Source organism: Drosophila suzukii, chromosome 2L (assembly GCF_043229965.1).
Source record: "Drosophila suzukii chromosome 2L, CBGP_Dsuzu_IsoJpt1.0, whole genome shotgun sequence".
In the NCBI taxonomy this organism is placed as follows: domain Eukaryota; kingdom Metazoa; phylum Arthropoda; class Insecta; order Diptera; family Drosophilidae; genus Drosophila; species Drosophila suzukii.
The window spans coordinates 10,164,296-10,178,329 of NC_092080.1; the positions used below are offsets into that span (position 1 = coordinate 10,164,296).

Here is a 14,034-nt window from a genome sequence, read left to right on the forward strand (position 1 = left end):
TTGTTTGTTTCGCCGAACAAATGCCTAGATACGCATTCTTCCTTCTGCAGGACACTTTCTTCACCCTGCCCGGGGTGGGGGTTTCCTGAGAAGCTCCACTCCACCTGGACAATTGTGCCCAACGCAGTGCTCCGGGATCTTTCGTTTGTCGCTCCAAAGTCCGAGCAGGCCATTCCAAATCTGCTGCCAACCGTCCAGGCCGAGCGTCCGAGGGTCTTTCAGTTCATTTTATTCGTTTACGAAGAAAACAACTGATTTTTTCTAAAACTTCTTTCGAAATTATTTCTTTCAGAATATGTGTTAAATTTTCTTGCCAGAATAGAAGTAGCCCAAAATCGTTAGTTATTCTAACCGGGAAAAATACAAAAAAAAAAATTAATCAAATTCCAGACAAGATAGACTAACTTCTATTCGTTTTTTGGCCGAATCGGTAACTGAATCTGAGACGCGATGGCGGAGAACACAGAGTACACGGATGAGGGGGGCGAGTACGAGGACGATGAGAACCAGTACCTCGGCGAGCAGCATATGATGGAGGAGGGTCCTGACGAGGATCTGTTCTCCAAACTGGGCGAATCCTCTGACGATCCCGAGCAGAAGCGAATGTACATGGAGTACCTGGCGCTGATCAAGGAGATAGACTGCCAGAACAAAATCATCCAGGACATCAAGAGCAACATCATGGACATGTGCGCCAAGCCGTGCAAGACGCGGAACGAGCTGCGCGAGATCAAGCGGCTGAGGATATGCATGGAGCAGGAGAACATCAAGCTGCACACCATGATGAACAGGGCGGTGCAGTTGCAGAACTTTGGCTCCCATCGCCACTACAAGGAGCTGCCAATGACCACCACCGTGGACGAGGACAACCTGTCACCCTATATGTGCGGTATAGGACCCTGTGCGCCGGCTGGCAGTGCCACGGATCCCTGCAGCGATGAGCCCAGCTCCTGTGCCAGTGTTTGCGGAGGCGGAGGTGGAGGTGGTCAACGGGATGTGGCCGGTCAGGACGACAAGCTGATCTGCGCCCTGCAAAAGGCCATGCAGAAGATGAAGGGCGCCTGTCCGGAGGACAAGAAGATGATCGAGGAAATTGCCTGCGCCATCATGAGCTGCAAGAAGCAGCCGGTTTGCGTTCCAGGACCATGCCCGAAGCCCTGTCCGCCACCCTGTCCAGGTCCTTGTCAAGGTCCCTGTCCGGAGAGCAGCAGCAGCAGCATTGCCCCATGTCCTCCACCCTGTCCGCCAAAAAGAAGGCCTCAAAAAGCTGCTACTTGCCCCATGCAACAATCCTCACCCGCCGCCAAGTGCGAGTCCTTGGAGAAGCTGAAGCGACGCATCCAAAGCATGCAGTGCTCGGTGAAGAAGTTGCTCCAGGAGGTGACCAACCGGGATGGTCCGGAGCCCTGCGAGGCCGACGACGACAGCGAGGAAGGGGAGGAGGATCCCTGCTCCAGGCCCTGTCCGCCCAGACCCCCGTGTCCCGAGGATCCCGACCCACTGGTCATCTGCGGCGGAAAGCGGAACACCAAGGCCGACAAGTACGAGAAGATGAAGGAGAACTACACCAGGCTGCTGACCGAGTTCCAGCGCAAGGACTGCCAGATGAAGGAGATGCAGAAGCGGTTGGTTATACTTAAAACTATATATTAATATGACATTTAAAATCCCTTTCTCCTGCAGGATGAAGGGCATCTGCGGACCCTGCCCATCGAAGGGGGGCGATGGGGATGCCGATGCCGCAGAACTAAATCTTCTCCGCGCCCGGGTCAACGAGCTGAAGGAAGAGCAGCTGGAGTTCAAGTGCATCATGAAGGAACAGTCTCAGCAGCTGGAGGATTACCGCAACAAGTACCTGCTGGCCCAGCAGAAGGTCGAGGAGCAGTGCGTCTCCCTCGAGAAGCTGAACATGAACAACAAACGCATTGAACAGCAGATCAACACCGAGGTCAAGGAAATCCGGGCCAAGTTCCAAGAGAAGCTCAACGAATTGCTCCATTTTCCCAAGCTCCTGGAGAACGAGCAACTGAAGTTGGCCCAGGTGTGCAAGGAGAAAGACGAGATGCAGACGAAACTGGTGGTGGTCTGCAAGGAGTTGAAGGCCTGCAAGGCCCAGCTGGAGCAGCAGCCCAATGTAGATGTGCGACCCCAGTTAGCCCAGTGCCAAATGGAACTGACCCAGGCCAGGAACGAACTGGAGGAGCTCCTTCGACAGCGGGATCTCTTCTGCGAACAGCTCAAATCCACACAAGACGATCTGGACACCCTGCGTACCGAATCCGCCAAGATTATAGCCGGCACCAAGGAACGGGCTGAGCTGATCAAGTCCCAGCAGCAGGAGCAGATCAATCGGCTGGAGAAGGAGCTGGCCCAGTGCCGAGCAACGGCCTCGCTGTCGGTCAATGATCGGGAGGCTGTGATCCGAGAGATGCAGGGTCAGCTGAATACCCTCTCCTACAGCTTCGATGCCGCCCAGAAGCAGATCAAAACGCTGCGCAATCACATCGCCTATGTGTCCAATGAGAACTGTTTCCCCGTCAAGTGCTAAGTGGTGAAATAACCGAACTACAGACTCATCGAAACATGTGCAACATACTGGCGTGCCTGTGCAAAAAAATGATACATTCTTTTGTTAACTATTTGTAAACCAAATCCTAGTCAATCTTATAAATATATTAGTATTCTTTCGGCCAATTTCGATTAAATTGATTTTTGTCGATATACAATAATACAGATTTGGATCACAAAGACAAAACGAAATTTAAATTAAGGTCGAGTGTGACAAACGTAGTTCGTTCGTGGTTCGTTGGAATTCTATAGTCATTACAGACCTTTCGCACACGAATAGGCGATTAAAAACTATTAAATTATTCTACTTATAAAGCAAGGGGTTGTCTTACACTAGCTTGTACTTATCTGACGCTCTTTCTCATCGCATCTTATCTGCTTTTCAACAGTCTAGAACATTATACGATCCAGGTTAGGTAACCACAGCTGGGGCTTTTTGTTTTGGCGCTCCATAGGAAACAAATAGATATTGCTTTATTCTGGCATTTGAGAGGAACAACTACAAATGGTCGGTTTGTGTACATTAAGGAGGAGCGCTCCTTGCGGCTAATGGCACACTGGAGATAAATCTACAGGGACTTAACGGCCAGTCTCTTCATTTTGGGCGCATTCCTCTTGGCCTGGCGCTTCTGCTCCTTGGCCTCCCAGCGGCGCTGCTTCTCCGGGTCCTCGTCGGCCAGGATGCGCTCCTTCTCCTGTTTGCGCTTGTCCTCGCGTCGCTGAGCAGCAGCTTCGGCACGAGCTGCATGGGTGCTCTTCAAGAACTCCTCCTCCACGCGCTGGCGATTTTTGTCCGACTTGGCTTTGCCCTGGAATGTCCACATTAAATTAGTCTTAATTCGAGCAAAACTCCCCTATATTAATCATAGATAATTACCTCCTTGGACATGCGATAAGTCTTCAAACGCTCCATCAAATAAAATATTAACAATAACAACGGTTTAATGGTTTCCATTTCGGCGTGCTTCGGCAGATTGAAGCCGGCGAGGAGAACGGCTTTGGTCTCGGGCTGCTTTAAGGTGCCGCCCTCCTCCTGCTGGATGGGTCCACTGAATTGGTCCGAGATGTGCAGGTAATCGATATAGCTTTGGTACTTATTAAGTGCAGTAATAACACGTGACTCGAGGATGGCAGACGTGGCCTCTGGGACTTCGGAGAGCACGCCAAAGCCGGTGGGAACATTGTAGCGATCCTCCGGCTTGCCGACTAGACTACAGAACTTGTTCTGTTCGTGAAAAGGGATGTGCGTTATTAAATGTATGTATAACTTAAGTTTATTCTCTTACCAGATCCGTGTACTCCTTAAACACCTTTGTTATAGTCTTTTTGGTTCCGACTGCAAATACGAATGCATCCATTACACCGCGTGTGAGTTCAATTTTGATGTGGGCCTGATCGAGCTGTGGGCGCATCAATCCCGCCACCAAGGACACCAGATCCTGTCGCTTGATCATCTTAAGCTCAACGAGCATGCCCTCGCAGCAGGTCCGGCCGGAGCACCACAGGGTGTACAGGCTCTCGCTCTCTTTTATCAGTCCCGGATTCTCGTTCTCCGCCTTGCCATCATCGCCCACCAACGCGAAGTTTTCATCCAGCAGGGCTCTGTGCGTACTGAACCAGAGCTGCGCTAGACGAGCGTTCTTGGCCTTTCCCGCAAAGAAGTTGGCAAAGTAGGCAAGTAGGCCGGCCACCATGAGCATTTCCATCCAATAGGAGTCCCAGTGGGTGCGGAAGTGCAGCGGGATATTGGGTATGTTGAGTTTGGGCTCAACTTTCTGGTCGATGGGCGGATCCTTGGAGTCTCCGCCATCGTAGCCCTCGAACTCTTCCTCGTCCTGGAAGTATTAAGTAAGTATTAAGTATATATAATATTTGATTTAGTTTCAATGGCAGTAATGATATAAAGAATATACAATAGATGTGATGTTGTGAAATAAGTTCTTAGAGGTCAAATGCTACTTTATAACGTTCGAAGTTCAAGATACATAGGAATAAAAACATGTGCGTACAGTCGATCTTCAGTAACTGTAACTGATATCTAGTTACATAAGTGGGTGGCTAACAATTTTAATAATTTTTACATATTTGACGTTGCAGTTCGTCAAATACTTTTAACTATAGAGTTGGTTTACATATATATTTATATAGCTAAGGTGAAAGTTTGAAAACCTTGTTTTAATTAGCCAATGATTTTTAAAACTTCCCAACGGAACAGTAGAATGACCCCAAGACAGAAGACCCATAATACAAATATAAACGTACAAACTCGATAGAAACTCATTTATAAAACATTTTAAACGACTAAATATGCATTGGATCAAAGTTCCTAGCCCTGGGAAGAAAACACCTGTCTTTGTTTACCTGGAAGTGCTCGAATTCATCGTCATCCTCCACGAGTCCATCCTCTTCGTCGCTCTCCACATTTTGTGCTGGCTTACGTTGCTCCTTGGCAGGCGCATCCTCCCGGGACTCCCCGCGGCTGGATCCTGCTCCTCCGGAGAAGGAGTCCGCGTTCTTGGCCGCTGGCTCCGCATAGAAATTGCCGTCATCAAATTCGGCAAAATCATCACTATCGTCTTCTTCAAAATCACTCTCCGATTTTGTGCTGGCAAAGCACAGAAGCGCCAGGAGCAGGAAAGCGAATACTGGTCGCATCTTCAGAGTAGATTTGATTACGTTGGCCCAATCTGGCGGTTCACTTAAGTTACAATTTATCTAAATGTCCTAAAACTTTTCACTAATTAAGAAAAAAAAACTAGGTTAAATTAGTGATGTAAAAAAACATCGAAGCAACGGGCATCGATGTTTTCCGATATTTTCGTTGATATCGAGTTGAGCAATGAATCGATGTTTCAGCGGTTCAATTCTTTTGAATTCAAAAAAATAATGAAAAAAACATTTTCTCCAAAAACAAGTATTTGCAAATGTCGTTCCTTTATTGATTTTATATCACTATGTTTTACGAGGCCTGGCAATGAAGAATTAAAAAAAAGGGTATTCGTTGGATAAGCACATCCCCACCGTTCTTAGTTTGTGCGGATTATTTGTCAAGTTTAATAAATGCTTTTAATAAATAAAATGCCACTACAAAAGTCGATAAATAATTGTTTATTGCAAGACATTTATATCTTAAATAATTGGTCCGATCAAAGTTATGAGAACAAACACGTTAAAATCAATTTTTGCAAAGTTTGGCATTCAAAATGTGAAAATGGATTCAGGCTATAAATGCACTGCGATAAAAATATCGATGACGCGCGGTCAAAAATCTAGGTTATCGATGTTTTCAAACCCGATGCTCCCACCTCTAAATAAAACCTATTTAAGCGAATCGCAACTCTCATCTCTCCGTAATTATTTGGGCGCGTTTGAGTAATCCGGAATCGGAGCGGAGGATCGGAAAAATGGGCAATTTCGACGGCGATTCTGGAACGGTTTTCGAGGAGAGCTACGCGACAACTAATGGAAGTGGAAAGGTGGCCAACGGAAATGGGGCGGTGAACTTCAGTCCTCCGGAAAAAGAGGAACTTCTCAGCCAGCGGAAATTCTCGGCACCTGCCTACACTGAAATTCGCACGCGACGCTGTCATGCAAAACCTGCAGTAGACGACAAGGTGAGCGGAACATTTTGGCGCAGTGTACTAAGCCAAAATAAGGAACCCATTAAAATTGGCCGAAAATGTGGTTCCATTTGGTTAACACTCCCTCTCGCTCGCTCTTTCTGCCGGCTAGTCATTGATTTTGTGAGAGGGTGAGTGAGGGAAAGAGAGGGAGTGATGAGGGTGCGTCAGCTGGATAAGTTCGCCCCAATTTGAACTCCCTTTAGGGCGAATTTCCTCGGCTTTTCCCGTTTTCTGGGTCAGCCACAGCTGTTTTGCCCCACTGCAGTGTTTTCCTTGCGTGCATTCATTTTCGCCCCAAGTGCTGCCCAGTTGGAATTTTGGCTACTATCAAAGCATTTTTGGTCTTGTTTGAATTTAGGAGGCAAGTCAAAGTAATTATTTTTTAAGAAAAAAATGTAAGTCAGATAAACAACTTAGTCAGCTTTTTAATATTAAAATGTCTTTAAGGCTTAAAGCACAAAATAAACTTCACGAAATTGGCTATGTCATATATAGAGTATTATTAGACCGATCGCAAAGATGTTCAACTTTGATCTAACTACGAAAATTTTTTAATATTATGAGGTATCAAAACGATTAGGGAAGGAAGAGTAATCAGTTATTTTAATCATTCTTATTAAAAGTAAAGGTTTTATAATATATGTAAAACGAATTTTAAAGTACATTTTTTTTTTGGAAAATTTCCCAAGTGTCAAGAAATTATAGCGATTTTCAGGAAATATGAAAAACACCTTTTTGGTTAGGTATATAACATAAATAATATTATCTGTGTAATCTCTCCAGCACTCCTGTACTCATTTGTAATTTTCCTAAGGTTGGTTGTCCGTACCCAAAACAAATTCATACTTCTGGGTGCATTGTTTGTAAAGAGCGCCCCTTAATACTGGGGTCTGGTAATAATATTGTCATACCATGCCATGCCGGGCCAGCCTTATCAGGCCCGTTCCGGCCAATCTTTTACGTAAAGCCACGCTGAATGCTATTCGTGGTGAATCACAATGCTTCCACAATCTCAAAAGTCAATGCTTTTCGGGTGGGCGTTGATTTGGCGCTGATAAGATTTTTTTTTGTCCATTTTTCGGAGAGTTAAGTTCTTAATCTAACAGATTATGTTATATCTTAAAGTATTTACCTGTGTTTAAAAGAAACATAAGTAAATATTTTATTTTGATAAGGTTTTAACTAAGGAGGTCATTGAAATAAAAGCTTTCAAGAGGTAGTGTTAAAGCAAGACAATATAATCCATAACAGAGACTGAAGTATTTCTTCGAAAAGCAATTAGATATTTTCTTTAGAACTTTTTCTTCGATGCATAGTAAAAGTAACATGCCTTACACGGTTGGTACCGAATTAAGAAAGAAAGTGTTAAAGTTTTAACCAAGTGTAAATATTTAATTGGGGTATAAAAATGCCTGCGCGTGCTAGCCTTGATAGTTCGTGCTATCGCATAGCTAATTTTTATCAGCATGTTGCATATACATATGCATGCTTTTTAAGATAGTGGCTTGGATAAGGATGAACAACATTTTAAGAGAGTTTTATTTTGAAAAATAAGTGAAATACCACAAGTGTGTCAAAGCAATTACTTAATGACTCACAGGTAAAAATCATGGAATCCCCATGAAAGTCGTTAGAACATTGGCATGCGCTGGTCGATTGTCAGTCGTTATCTGGGATTGTAGGGATCCACAACATATGGAAGTCATTATCTAGTTCTCACCCACTTTGCTACTTGTCCTCCTTTTGCACCCATCAAATCGCGTAATTAGTATTTTTACGTATTTCTTTATTTATTTATTCAACTCTGTTTCGATTTTTATCTATTTACCACGCTCTCTTGGAGTTCGTCTATATACATACTCTAACCCAGTCAGTCCATTAAAAAACTCACCAGCGCGTAACCCACTTCATATTGCCTTCCTCTCACTGTATCTCTCCAATATTTAGTAAACAAGCCCGGTGGCAAATGATAATAAACACGAAATGTTATTGTCGCCGACTCGTTTTTGTTATACGATTAAGTAGCCATACATATAAACGTATATATCAGCAATGCGAATTGCTCAATTAAAGGGAGATAATCTCCTATCGGATCCTTTGGCCTGCAAAATCAATAAGTGAATAATATCTACATATAAATAAAAAAGTTATTTATAACGCTCTATTTGTTAGCCACTGAGGTTAAAGTGTGCCAAGTTGGGCAATTGTAGAACACAGATATACATATATGGCTTCCTCGACTTTCCGTCTCTGTCTCTCTGTGACTTCATGTCGAACACGGCTCATGTGAGCGGTGAAGCAAATTGTTCATTATTCAGTTGTCGTGTGACTGTATACGTAGTACCTTGCATATATGGATCTGTTAGTTTAATGTTAATTGGCTCGAGAATTGAGTGAACGCATGGAAAAGCCAAGCAAGTTAAGAGGTGATGTCTATAGGCTTGATAAATATGATAAAGATTCTATATTTTACGGGGGATACCTTTGTAGTTCCGAAATGGTTTTAGATAGTTACCTAAATTATGATATGCTTAATGATCAAAGGCCCATTAATATATCCAATATACTAAAACTTGGAATACCTTCAGAAAGCCTATATATTAGGATAATTATTTGATTTTGCATCCAATTGTTATAGTAGTTATTTCCTCAGTGTAACTTTGCTCGAACTTAATTATATTTCGCACCTGTTGGTCATACAATTCCCTCGGTCAATTGTTATCTGCCCTCGCATATTTGAATTTCAATAAGTGGCTATTTAGATTCCCAGCGATACCAAGAATCAATAAGCAGCGATAACTAACTAATAATCGTTGTTCTCTCCTTGCCTTTTAACAGAAACCCAGCTTGATTAACTATCATCCGGAAAAGAAGTCGATACCCAATGGACATGCCTCCAGTCTGCGAGATCAGGAGTCCAAGCCCAACCAGGCAGAGGGCAAACTCTCGCCGGAACTCGAGCACTTTCAGAAGACCTCCTTCGAGGAGGTGCCCCTGCATACGGCCTGCCTAACGTACCTGGGATTCTATCTTCTGATGATCCTGGGCTACATCAACCAGCTGCTCTTCGTGCCCAAAGTGGCCACCGAGAAGGGTCGCGAAGGTTATGTGGCCCTGTACGATGCCTTCGAGAGCTTCTACTCGAGATACGTTTACCGGAGGATTAAGGATTGTTGGAATCGACCTATATGCAGTGTTCCGGGGGACGAGCTCACCTTGAAGGATCGTGTGACCGATGATTATGGCTGGAGTTTCAAATTTACCGGGACAGAGACCCGCTGTTTGAACCTGGGATCCTACAACTACCTGGGATTTGCCGCCGCCACTGGCCGATGTGCTGATGATTCGGAAGAAAGCGCTCGGAAGTCTGGATTGGCCTACTGCAGTTCTCGCTCTGAGCTGGGTGACAACGAACAGCTGCAAGAGCTAGAGGCCCAAACAGCCAGATACTTTGGCGTGGAGGATGCCATTGTCTTCGGCATGGGTTTCGCCACGAATGCATTGAACCTTCCCTCGCTCCTGGGCCCCAATAGCTTGGTGATAAGTGACGAGAAGAACCATGCCTCTATCATTCTGGGATTGCGTTTGTCAGGAGCCACCACAAGGGTCTTTAAGCACAATAACATGCGCGATTTGGAGCGTGTCCTTCGCCAGGGCGTTTGCTATGGTAATCCCAAAAAGGGCGGTCAGCCGTGGGACAAAGTCATGATCTTGGTTGAGGGCATCTTTAGCATGGAAGGTTCTATTGTCCGTTTGCCAGAAGTTATTGCTCTGAAAAAGAAATACAAGGCATACTTGTATCTGGACGAAGCTCACAGCGTTGGAGCCATGGGCTCTCGAGGACGTGGAGTAACAGACTACTTCAATGTGGATCCCAAAGAGGTGGACATCCTGATGGGCACATTCACAAAGAGTTTCGGCAGTGCTGGTGGCTATCTGGCTGGATCAAAGGTAGGTTTATAAGGTTACCCTTGTGAGTATCGCAAACTAATTCATTTTTCTCTCTAGAAACTGATCGACTTCCTCCGCACCAACAGCCATGCCCATTGCTATGCAGCGTCCATCTCGCCTCCCATCGCCCAGCAGATTCTGACCTCCATGAAGACCATTATGGGTGAAGATGGTTCGGAAATTGGCCGCCAGAAGATACATCAGCTGGCCAGGAACACGCGCTATTTCCGTCGACGTTTGGCTCAGTTAGGAGTGATCACATATGGCCATGAGGACTCCCCAGTGGTGCCCATGCTGGTCTACCTCTTTTCTAAAATTGGGTAAGTTTGAGGCTATATATACCTATTTTTGTATAATATTTAATATATTTTTTCTTTTGATTTCAGCGCTGTAGTTCGCACCTTGACTACTCGGCACATTGCCGCAGTGGGTGCTGGATTCCCGGCCACGCCCATTATGGAAGGTCGCATTCGCTTTTGCCTTTCGGCCGCCCACACCAAGGAGCAGCTGGACTTTGCCCTGGAGGCGATAGATGAAATTGCCGATGATCTGGGCCTTAAGTATTCGCGCAAGCCACGCGATCCGAATCCCGTCGTGTACTAAAAGCACATGCACGCACATAGAAGATAAGATGGGGTAATAAGGTAGACTCCGCGATTGTTAGACCAAAACTAAAGTTCAGTCCAGAAAATGCTAGATCTATCACGAACGTTCAATCACGTTTACAAAGCTTCTGTTGCACTGGGCTTTTATTTATGACTACTTCTCTGGGAATATCCCTTGAAAGGGAAGATCACTAAGGCAAAAGAAACAAAAGAAAAAAGTACAGCACATAGCTTAAATGATAAAATATTATTAATTATTTAGCATTTACCTACACGTAGTTCTTATTGTAATTGTAAACTCCAAATGTCTTCTTCAGTAAGCAGCTGTATTTTGCGTACATCTAGATGAGAAGGTGGCTGCGAAATGTATTAAGCAAGTGAGGTTTTTGTTACATTCAGAGCTAAGCTAAGGGAACGGAACCCCGTTTTTCGTGGGACAGTCGAGCACCTCGCTTCTACCATTTAAGTCATATGAGCTAAGCCAAGCAAAACGCTTCAGCGACATAATTGTATTACGCCATTTTGTTAGACCTTCTAGGGCCGAAAAGTTGGGCCAAGGTTTGAGGCATTGTCAGGAAAGTATGTATGTATAAAATTATGTATTAATGATTTTATTTTTCTATCAAGAAATAAATTACTGTTGCTTTATCTATTACCGAAGAGTTTTAATTCCTACTACTCGTAAAGTATCGTGAATTTTAATCGCTTGATGTATTTTATAAAAGTATGAAGATCGTCACTATCCAAGTCGATTTCGACAAAAATTTTCCGCGGCCACAATTCGCAGTATGGTTCCTACATGTTATCTACATGTGCGTATTTTTTGTTGCTAGAGGGCGTTTTCGTGCCACTAGGGGGCGCCACTCAAAGTAACCCACCGGTAAAAATGGCGCCCACTTCCGCCATTATAATAAAATAGTCAGCAAATTGTTCTAATAGTAAAAATAAATGCATACAATTTTAAATATCTAAAAATAACGCCTTAGAAAGCTTTTTTAATAATTCTTGAAGCAAACGGTTTTTTAAACAAATAGTACATTTTTTCTTTATACTTTCGACCAACGTTTTCCTCCTCGTGTTTTTCATGCAAAACGCAAATAAAGTTGTAATAAAAAATAGTTATATGACTGAATTAAAACGATTTAAGACAATAAAATTGACAGTTAAGCCTAAAGTTTTTCTAATCTACCCCCAAACACGAATTCACACTTTAAATATCGATGCCCGACCCGAATCCCTTGAATAACAATTTTCTAATTAACAGTAACTCATGACATCTCTGCATCGCTCCCTGTTTTCCTTTTCCGGTGCTGACCACAATGCCAAATAAATTCCAATTGTAATTGTCTCGGCCTTTTAAGAAATTAAGACAAAGAGCGAACAACGTTCAGATCGAAAGACAACCAGAGGACGAGGACGGAGGGATATGTTAAAAGTTTTGTTGTTTTATGGGCTTAGGCAATACTTTCAATTTTATATCCTGGGCAATATTTATTGAGTTGTCCTTGTTTATTCTGTGGGGAATACATGTAAATCGAATTTAAATTTTTGGCTGGGGAAGAGGGCGTTTGAGTGCTCGTTAGAAGTGCATTCGAATTGATTTTAAAGTAACATGCTGCACTGGGCATTTCACACAGGCAGTAATTATTTATTTTTAACTTTTATAAATACATGCAAGGTCATTATATTGAAAATGCTTTCAGTTCTGTATTGATTTTGTATTTAGTTTCATAAAATTTGGATGCATTATAAATGCAAGATGTTTAAACCTTGGGTGGGTTGTTCTCTGGGAAATATTAAATATCGACTGCAATTAAAACTTCAACAATTTTGTAAAATTTAACCAAAAACGAATATGTAAATCAGTTAAATTCTGGGATAATTCTGAAAATATACACTCTAGATACTGGCAGGTTGAATAGAATGACAGGGCCGCATCAGTTTGGACGGGTTTAATTTATCTGCTCGGTTCTGTTTACTTTTTTCGAGCTGCCAAAATGGAAAATGACAATACACGTCGGTACACAAATATGTGTATTCTATGCAAGCACGTGTGAGTGGGCGTTGGGTGGTGGGTTTATTGGGTGGTTGGGCGGTACGGTGGGTGGTGCTGTTTTCCCCGGCAACTTGGTGTGAGTAATTGACTACGTGCGTATAAAGTTTGTGCTGGCATTTTACCCGAGTACTGCCAAAGTGGCTGCAACAACAACGGCAGCATTTCAGCCTGCCCTTGAGTGCGGTCAACATTTCGAGAGGAGTGTGCAATCATAAATATGCATCCTGTTGGCCATTTGTCATGGCTTTTTGTCCGATGCCGCAGACAAGAGTCGGCATCTTCAGCGCCGCAAGTGCCCGAGCTCGAATTCAAATGTTGTTTTCCAAAGCATCGTTTAATAGAGATTGATAAGGATATGTGCGGCCAATCGGGGTCACCGATCGGACTATCAAAAAACACCAGCATTTCTGTGGCCTCAATAGCATGCTTTCATATTTTTTCCTGCACTTCTTGTCCTTTACAAATTGCTGATGCGATTTTCGCGTGCAGCTTGTTTGCTTTATCACCTGTGTTTTTTTGCTGCTCTATGCTAGAAAAACTAAAAGCGTGCATCTCGCGCTCACGATAACATATTTTGGCAAAGCGGAAAATCCATAAATTCGTGCTATTAGCTTGCCATTTGGATTTAAAGAAAACTAATATAAACATAATTTAATCAGGGTTAATATTATGAGGGCATTTCAGAGCCATTTATAGCCATAATACTTAAAATGGGATTGCTCAAAGCAATCAAAATCAACTTTTTAGATATGATACTTGCAAAAAAATTATATTATATATTTGTTAAAATTAAATAATACATTAATCATATAATAAATTGGTATATTTTTTTATATTTCCTTAAAGAACGTTCAAATTTAAAGATTTAAAATTACTTACTTTTAAATACATTACAATGAGGTATACGTACGTTTACCTATTCTTAAATTTGTTTGTACTCAACTTATTACAAGTTTTCCCTTCAAACTTGAGCTATTTTCAGAGGACTTTTCGCATGTGCACCTTTTATGATTCTCCCCTGGATTCGCAATTGTTGTGCTTCAGTTTCCAAGCCCCTCAACTCCCGCGGTTTTGGCTCACAAATACAATTTTAATGTTTCCGCTTACTTTGCAAAATATGTGGGTACGGTAAGAACACATTCGAGTTCTATTTTTCTTTCTTCTTAGTATATTCCCAGGACGGGAAGTTGCATTTTGTGTGTTTCATAATCTGATAAAATGTTGCAAAAAG

At 43.1% G+C, this 14,034-nt stretch overlaps 3 protein-coding genes across 3 annotated transcripts; 2 read left to right on the top strand and 1 right to left on the bottom strand.

The window, feature by feature from the left end:
- Positions 1–182: 182 nt before the first annotated feature.
- LOC108021618 (myosin-6) lies at positions 183–2,694 on the top strand. Its single transcript, XM_017090419.4, has 2 exons — positions 183–1,625; positions 1,684–2,694. Exons 1-2 carry the CDS (start codon positions 451–453, stop codon positions 2,546–2,548), a joined length of 2,040 nt encoding a protein of 679 aa, XP_016945908.3. The 5' UTR covers positions 183–450; the 3' UTR covers positions 2,549–2,694.
- A 307-nt stretch (positions 2,695–3,001) lies between these two features.
- LOC108004882 (PAT complex subunit CCDC47) lies at positions 3,002–5,328 on the bottom strand. The gene is made up of 4 exons (XM_017067969.3): positions 4,930–5,328; positions 3,855–4,403; positions 3,446–3,793; positions 3,002–3,377 (listed from the first exon to the last, which is right to left on the bottom strand). The coding sequence occupies exons 1-4, from the start codon at positions 5,221–5,223 to the stop codon at positions 3,138–3,140; spliced, it is 1,431 nt and encodes a 476-aa protein (XP_016923458.1). The 5' UTR covers positions 5,224–5,328; the 3' UTR covers positions 3,002–3,137.
- Positions 5,329–5,884: 556 nt separating this feature from the next.
- On the top strand, positions 5,885–11,402 carry lace (serine palmitoyltransferase long chain base subunit). Its single transcript, XM_017089848.4, has 4 exons — positions 5,885–6,182; positions 9,030–10,142; positions 10,200–10,462; positions 10,529–11,402. Exons 1-4 carry the CDS (start codon positions 5,973–5,975, stop codon positions 10,743–10,745), a joined length of 1,803 nt encoding a protein of 600 aa, XP_016945337.3. The 5' UTR covers positions 5,885–5,972; the 3' UTR covers positions 10,746–11,402.
- Positions 11,403–14,034: the final 2,632 nt, after the last annotated feature.

What these genes read in the sequence shown, in the direction of transcription:
- LOC108021618 (XM_017090419.4), top strand. Translation starts at nt 451, where the DNA reads ATGGCGGAGAACACAGAGTACACGGATGAGGGGGGCGAGTACGAGGAC. An exon ending in ATGAAGGAGATGCAGAAGCG is followed by an intron (nt 1,626 to 1,683) that starts GTTGGTTATACT and finishes TTTCTCCTGCAG; the next exon opens with GATGAAGGGCATCTGCGGAC.
- LOC108004882 (XM_017067969.3), bottom strand. Translation starts at nt 5,223, where the DNA reads ATGCGACCAGTATTCGCTTTCCTGCTCCTGGCGCTTCTGTGCTTTGCC. An exon ending in TTAAGGAGTACACGGATCTG is followed by an intron (nt 3,794 to 3,854) that starts GTAAGAGAATAA and finishes TTTCACGAACAG; the next exon opens with AACAAGTTCTGTAGTCTAGT. An exon ending in CTTATCGCATGTCCAAGGAG is followed by an intron (nt 3,378 to 3,445) that starts GTAATTATCTAT and finishes TGGACATTCCAG; the next exon opens with GGCAAAGCCAAGTCGGACAA.
- lace (XM_017089848.4), top strand. Translation starts at nt 5,973, where the DNA reads ATGGGCAATTTCGACGGCGATTCTGGAACGGTTTTCGAGGAGAGCTAC. An exon ending in GCTATCTGGCTGGATCAAAG is followed by an intron (nt 10,143 to 10,199) that starts GTAGGTTTATAA and finishes TTTTCTCTCTAG; the next exon opens with AAACTGATCGACTTCCTCCG. An exon ending in TACCTCTTTTCTAAAATTGG is followed by an intron (nt 10,463 to 10,528) that starts GTAAGTTTGAGG and finishes TTTTGATTTCAG; the next exon opens with CGCTGTAGTTCGCACCTTGA.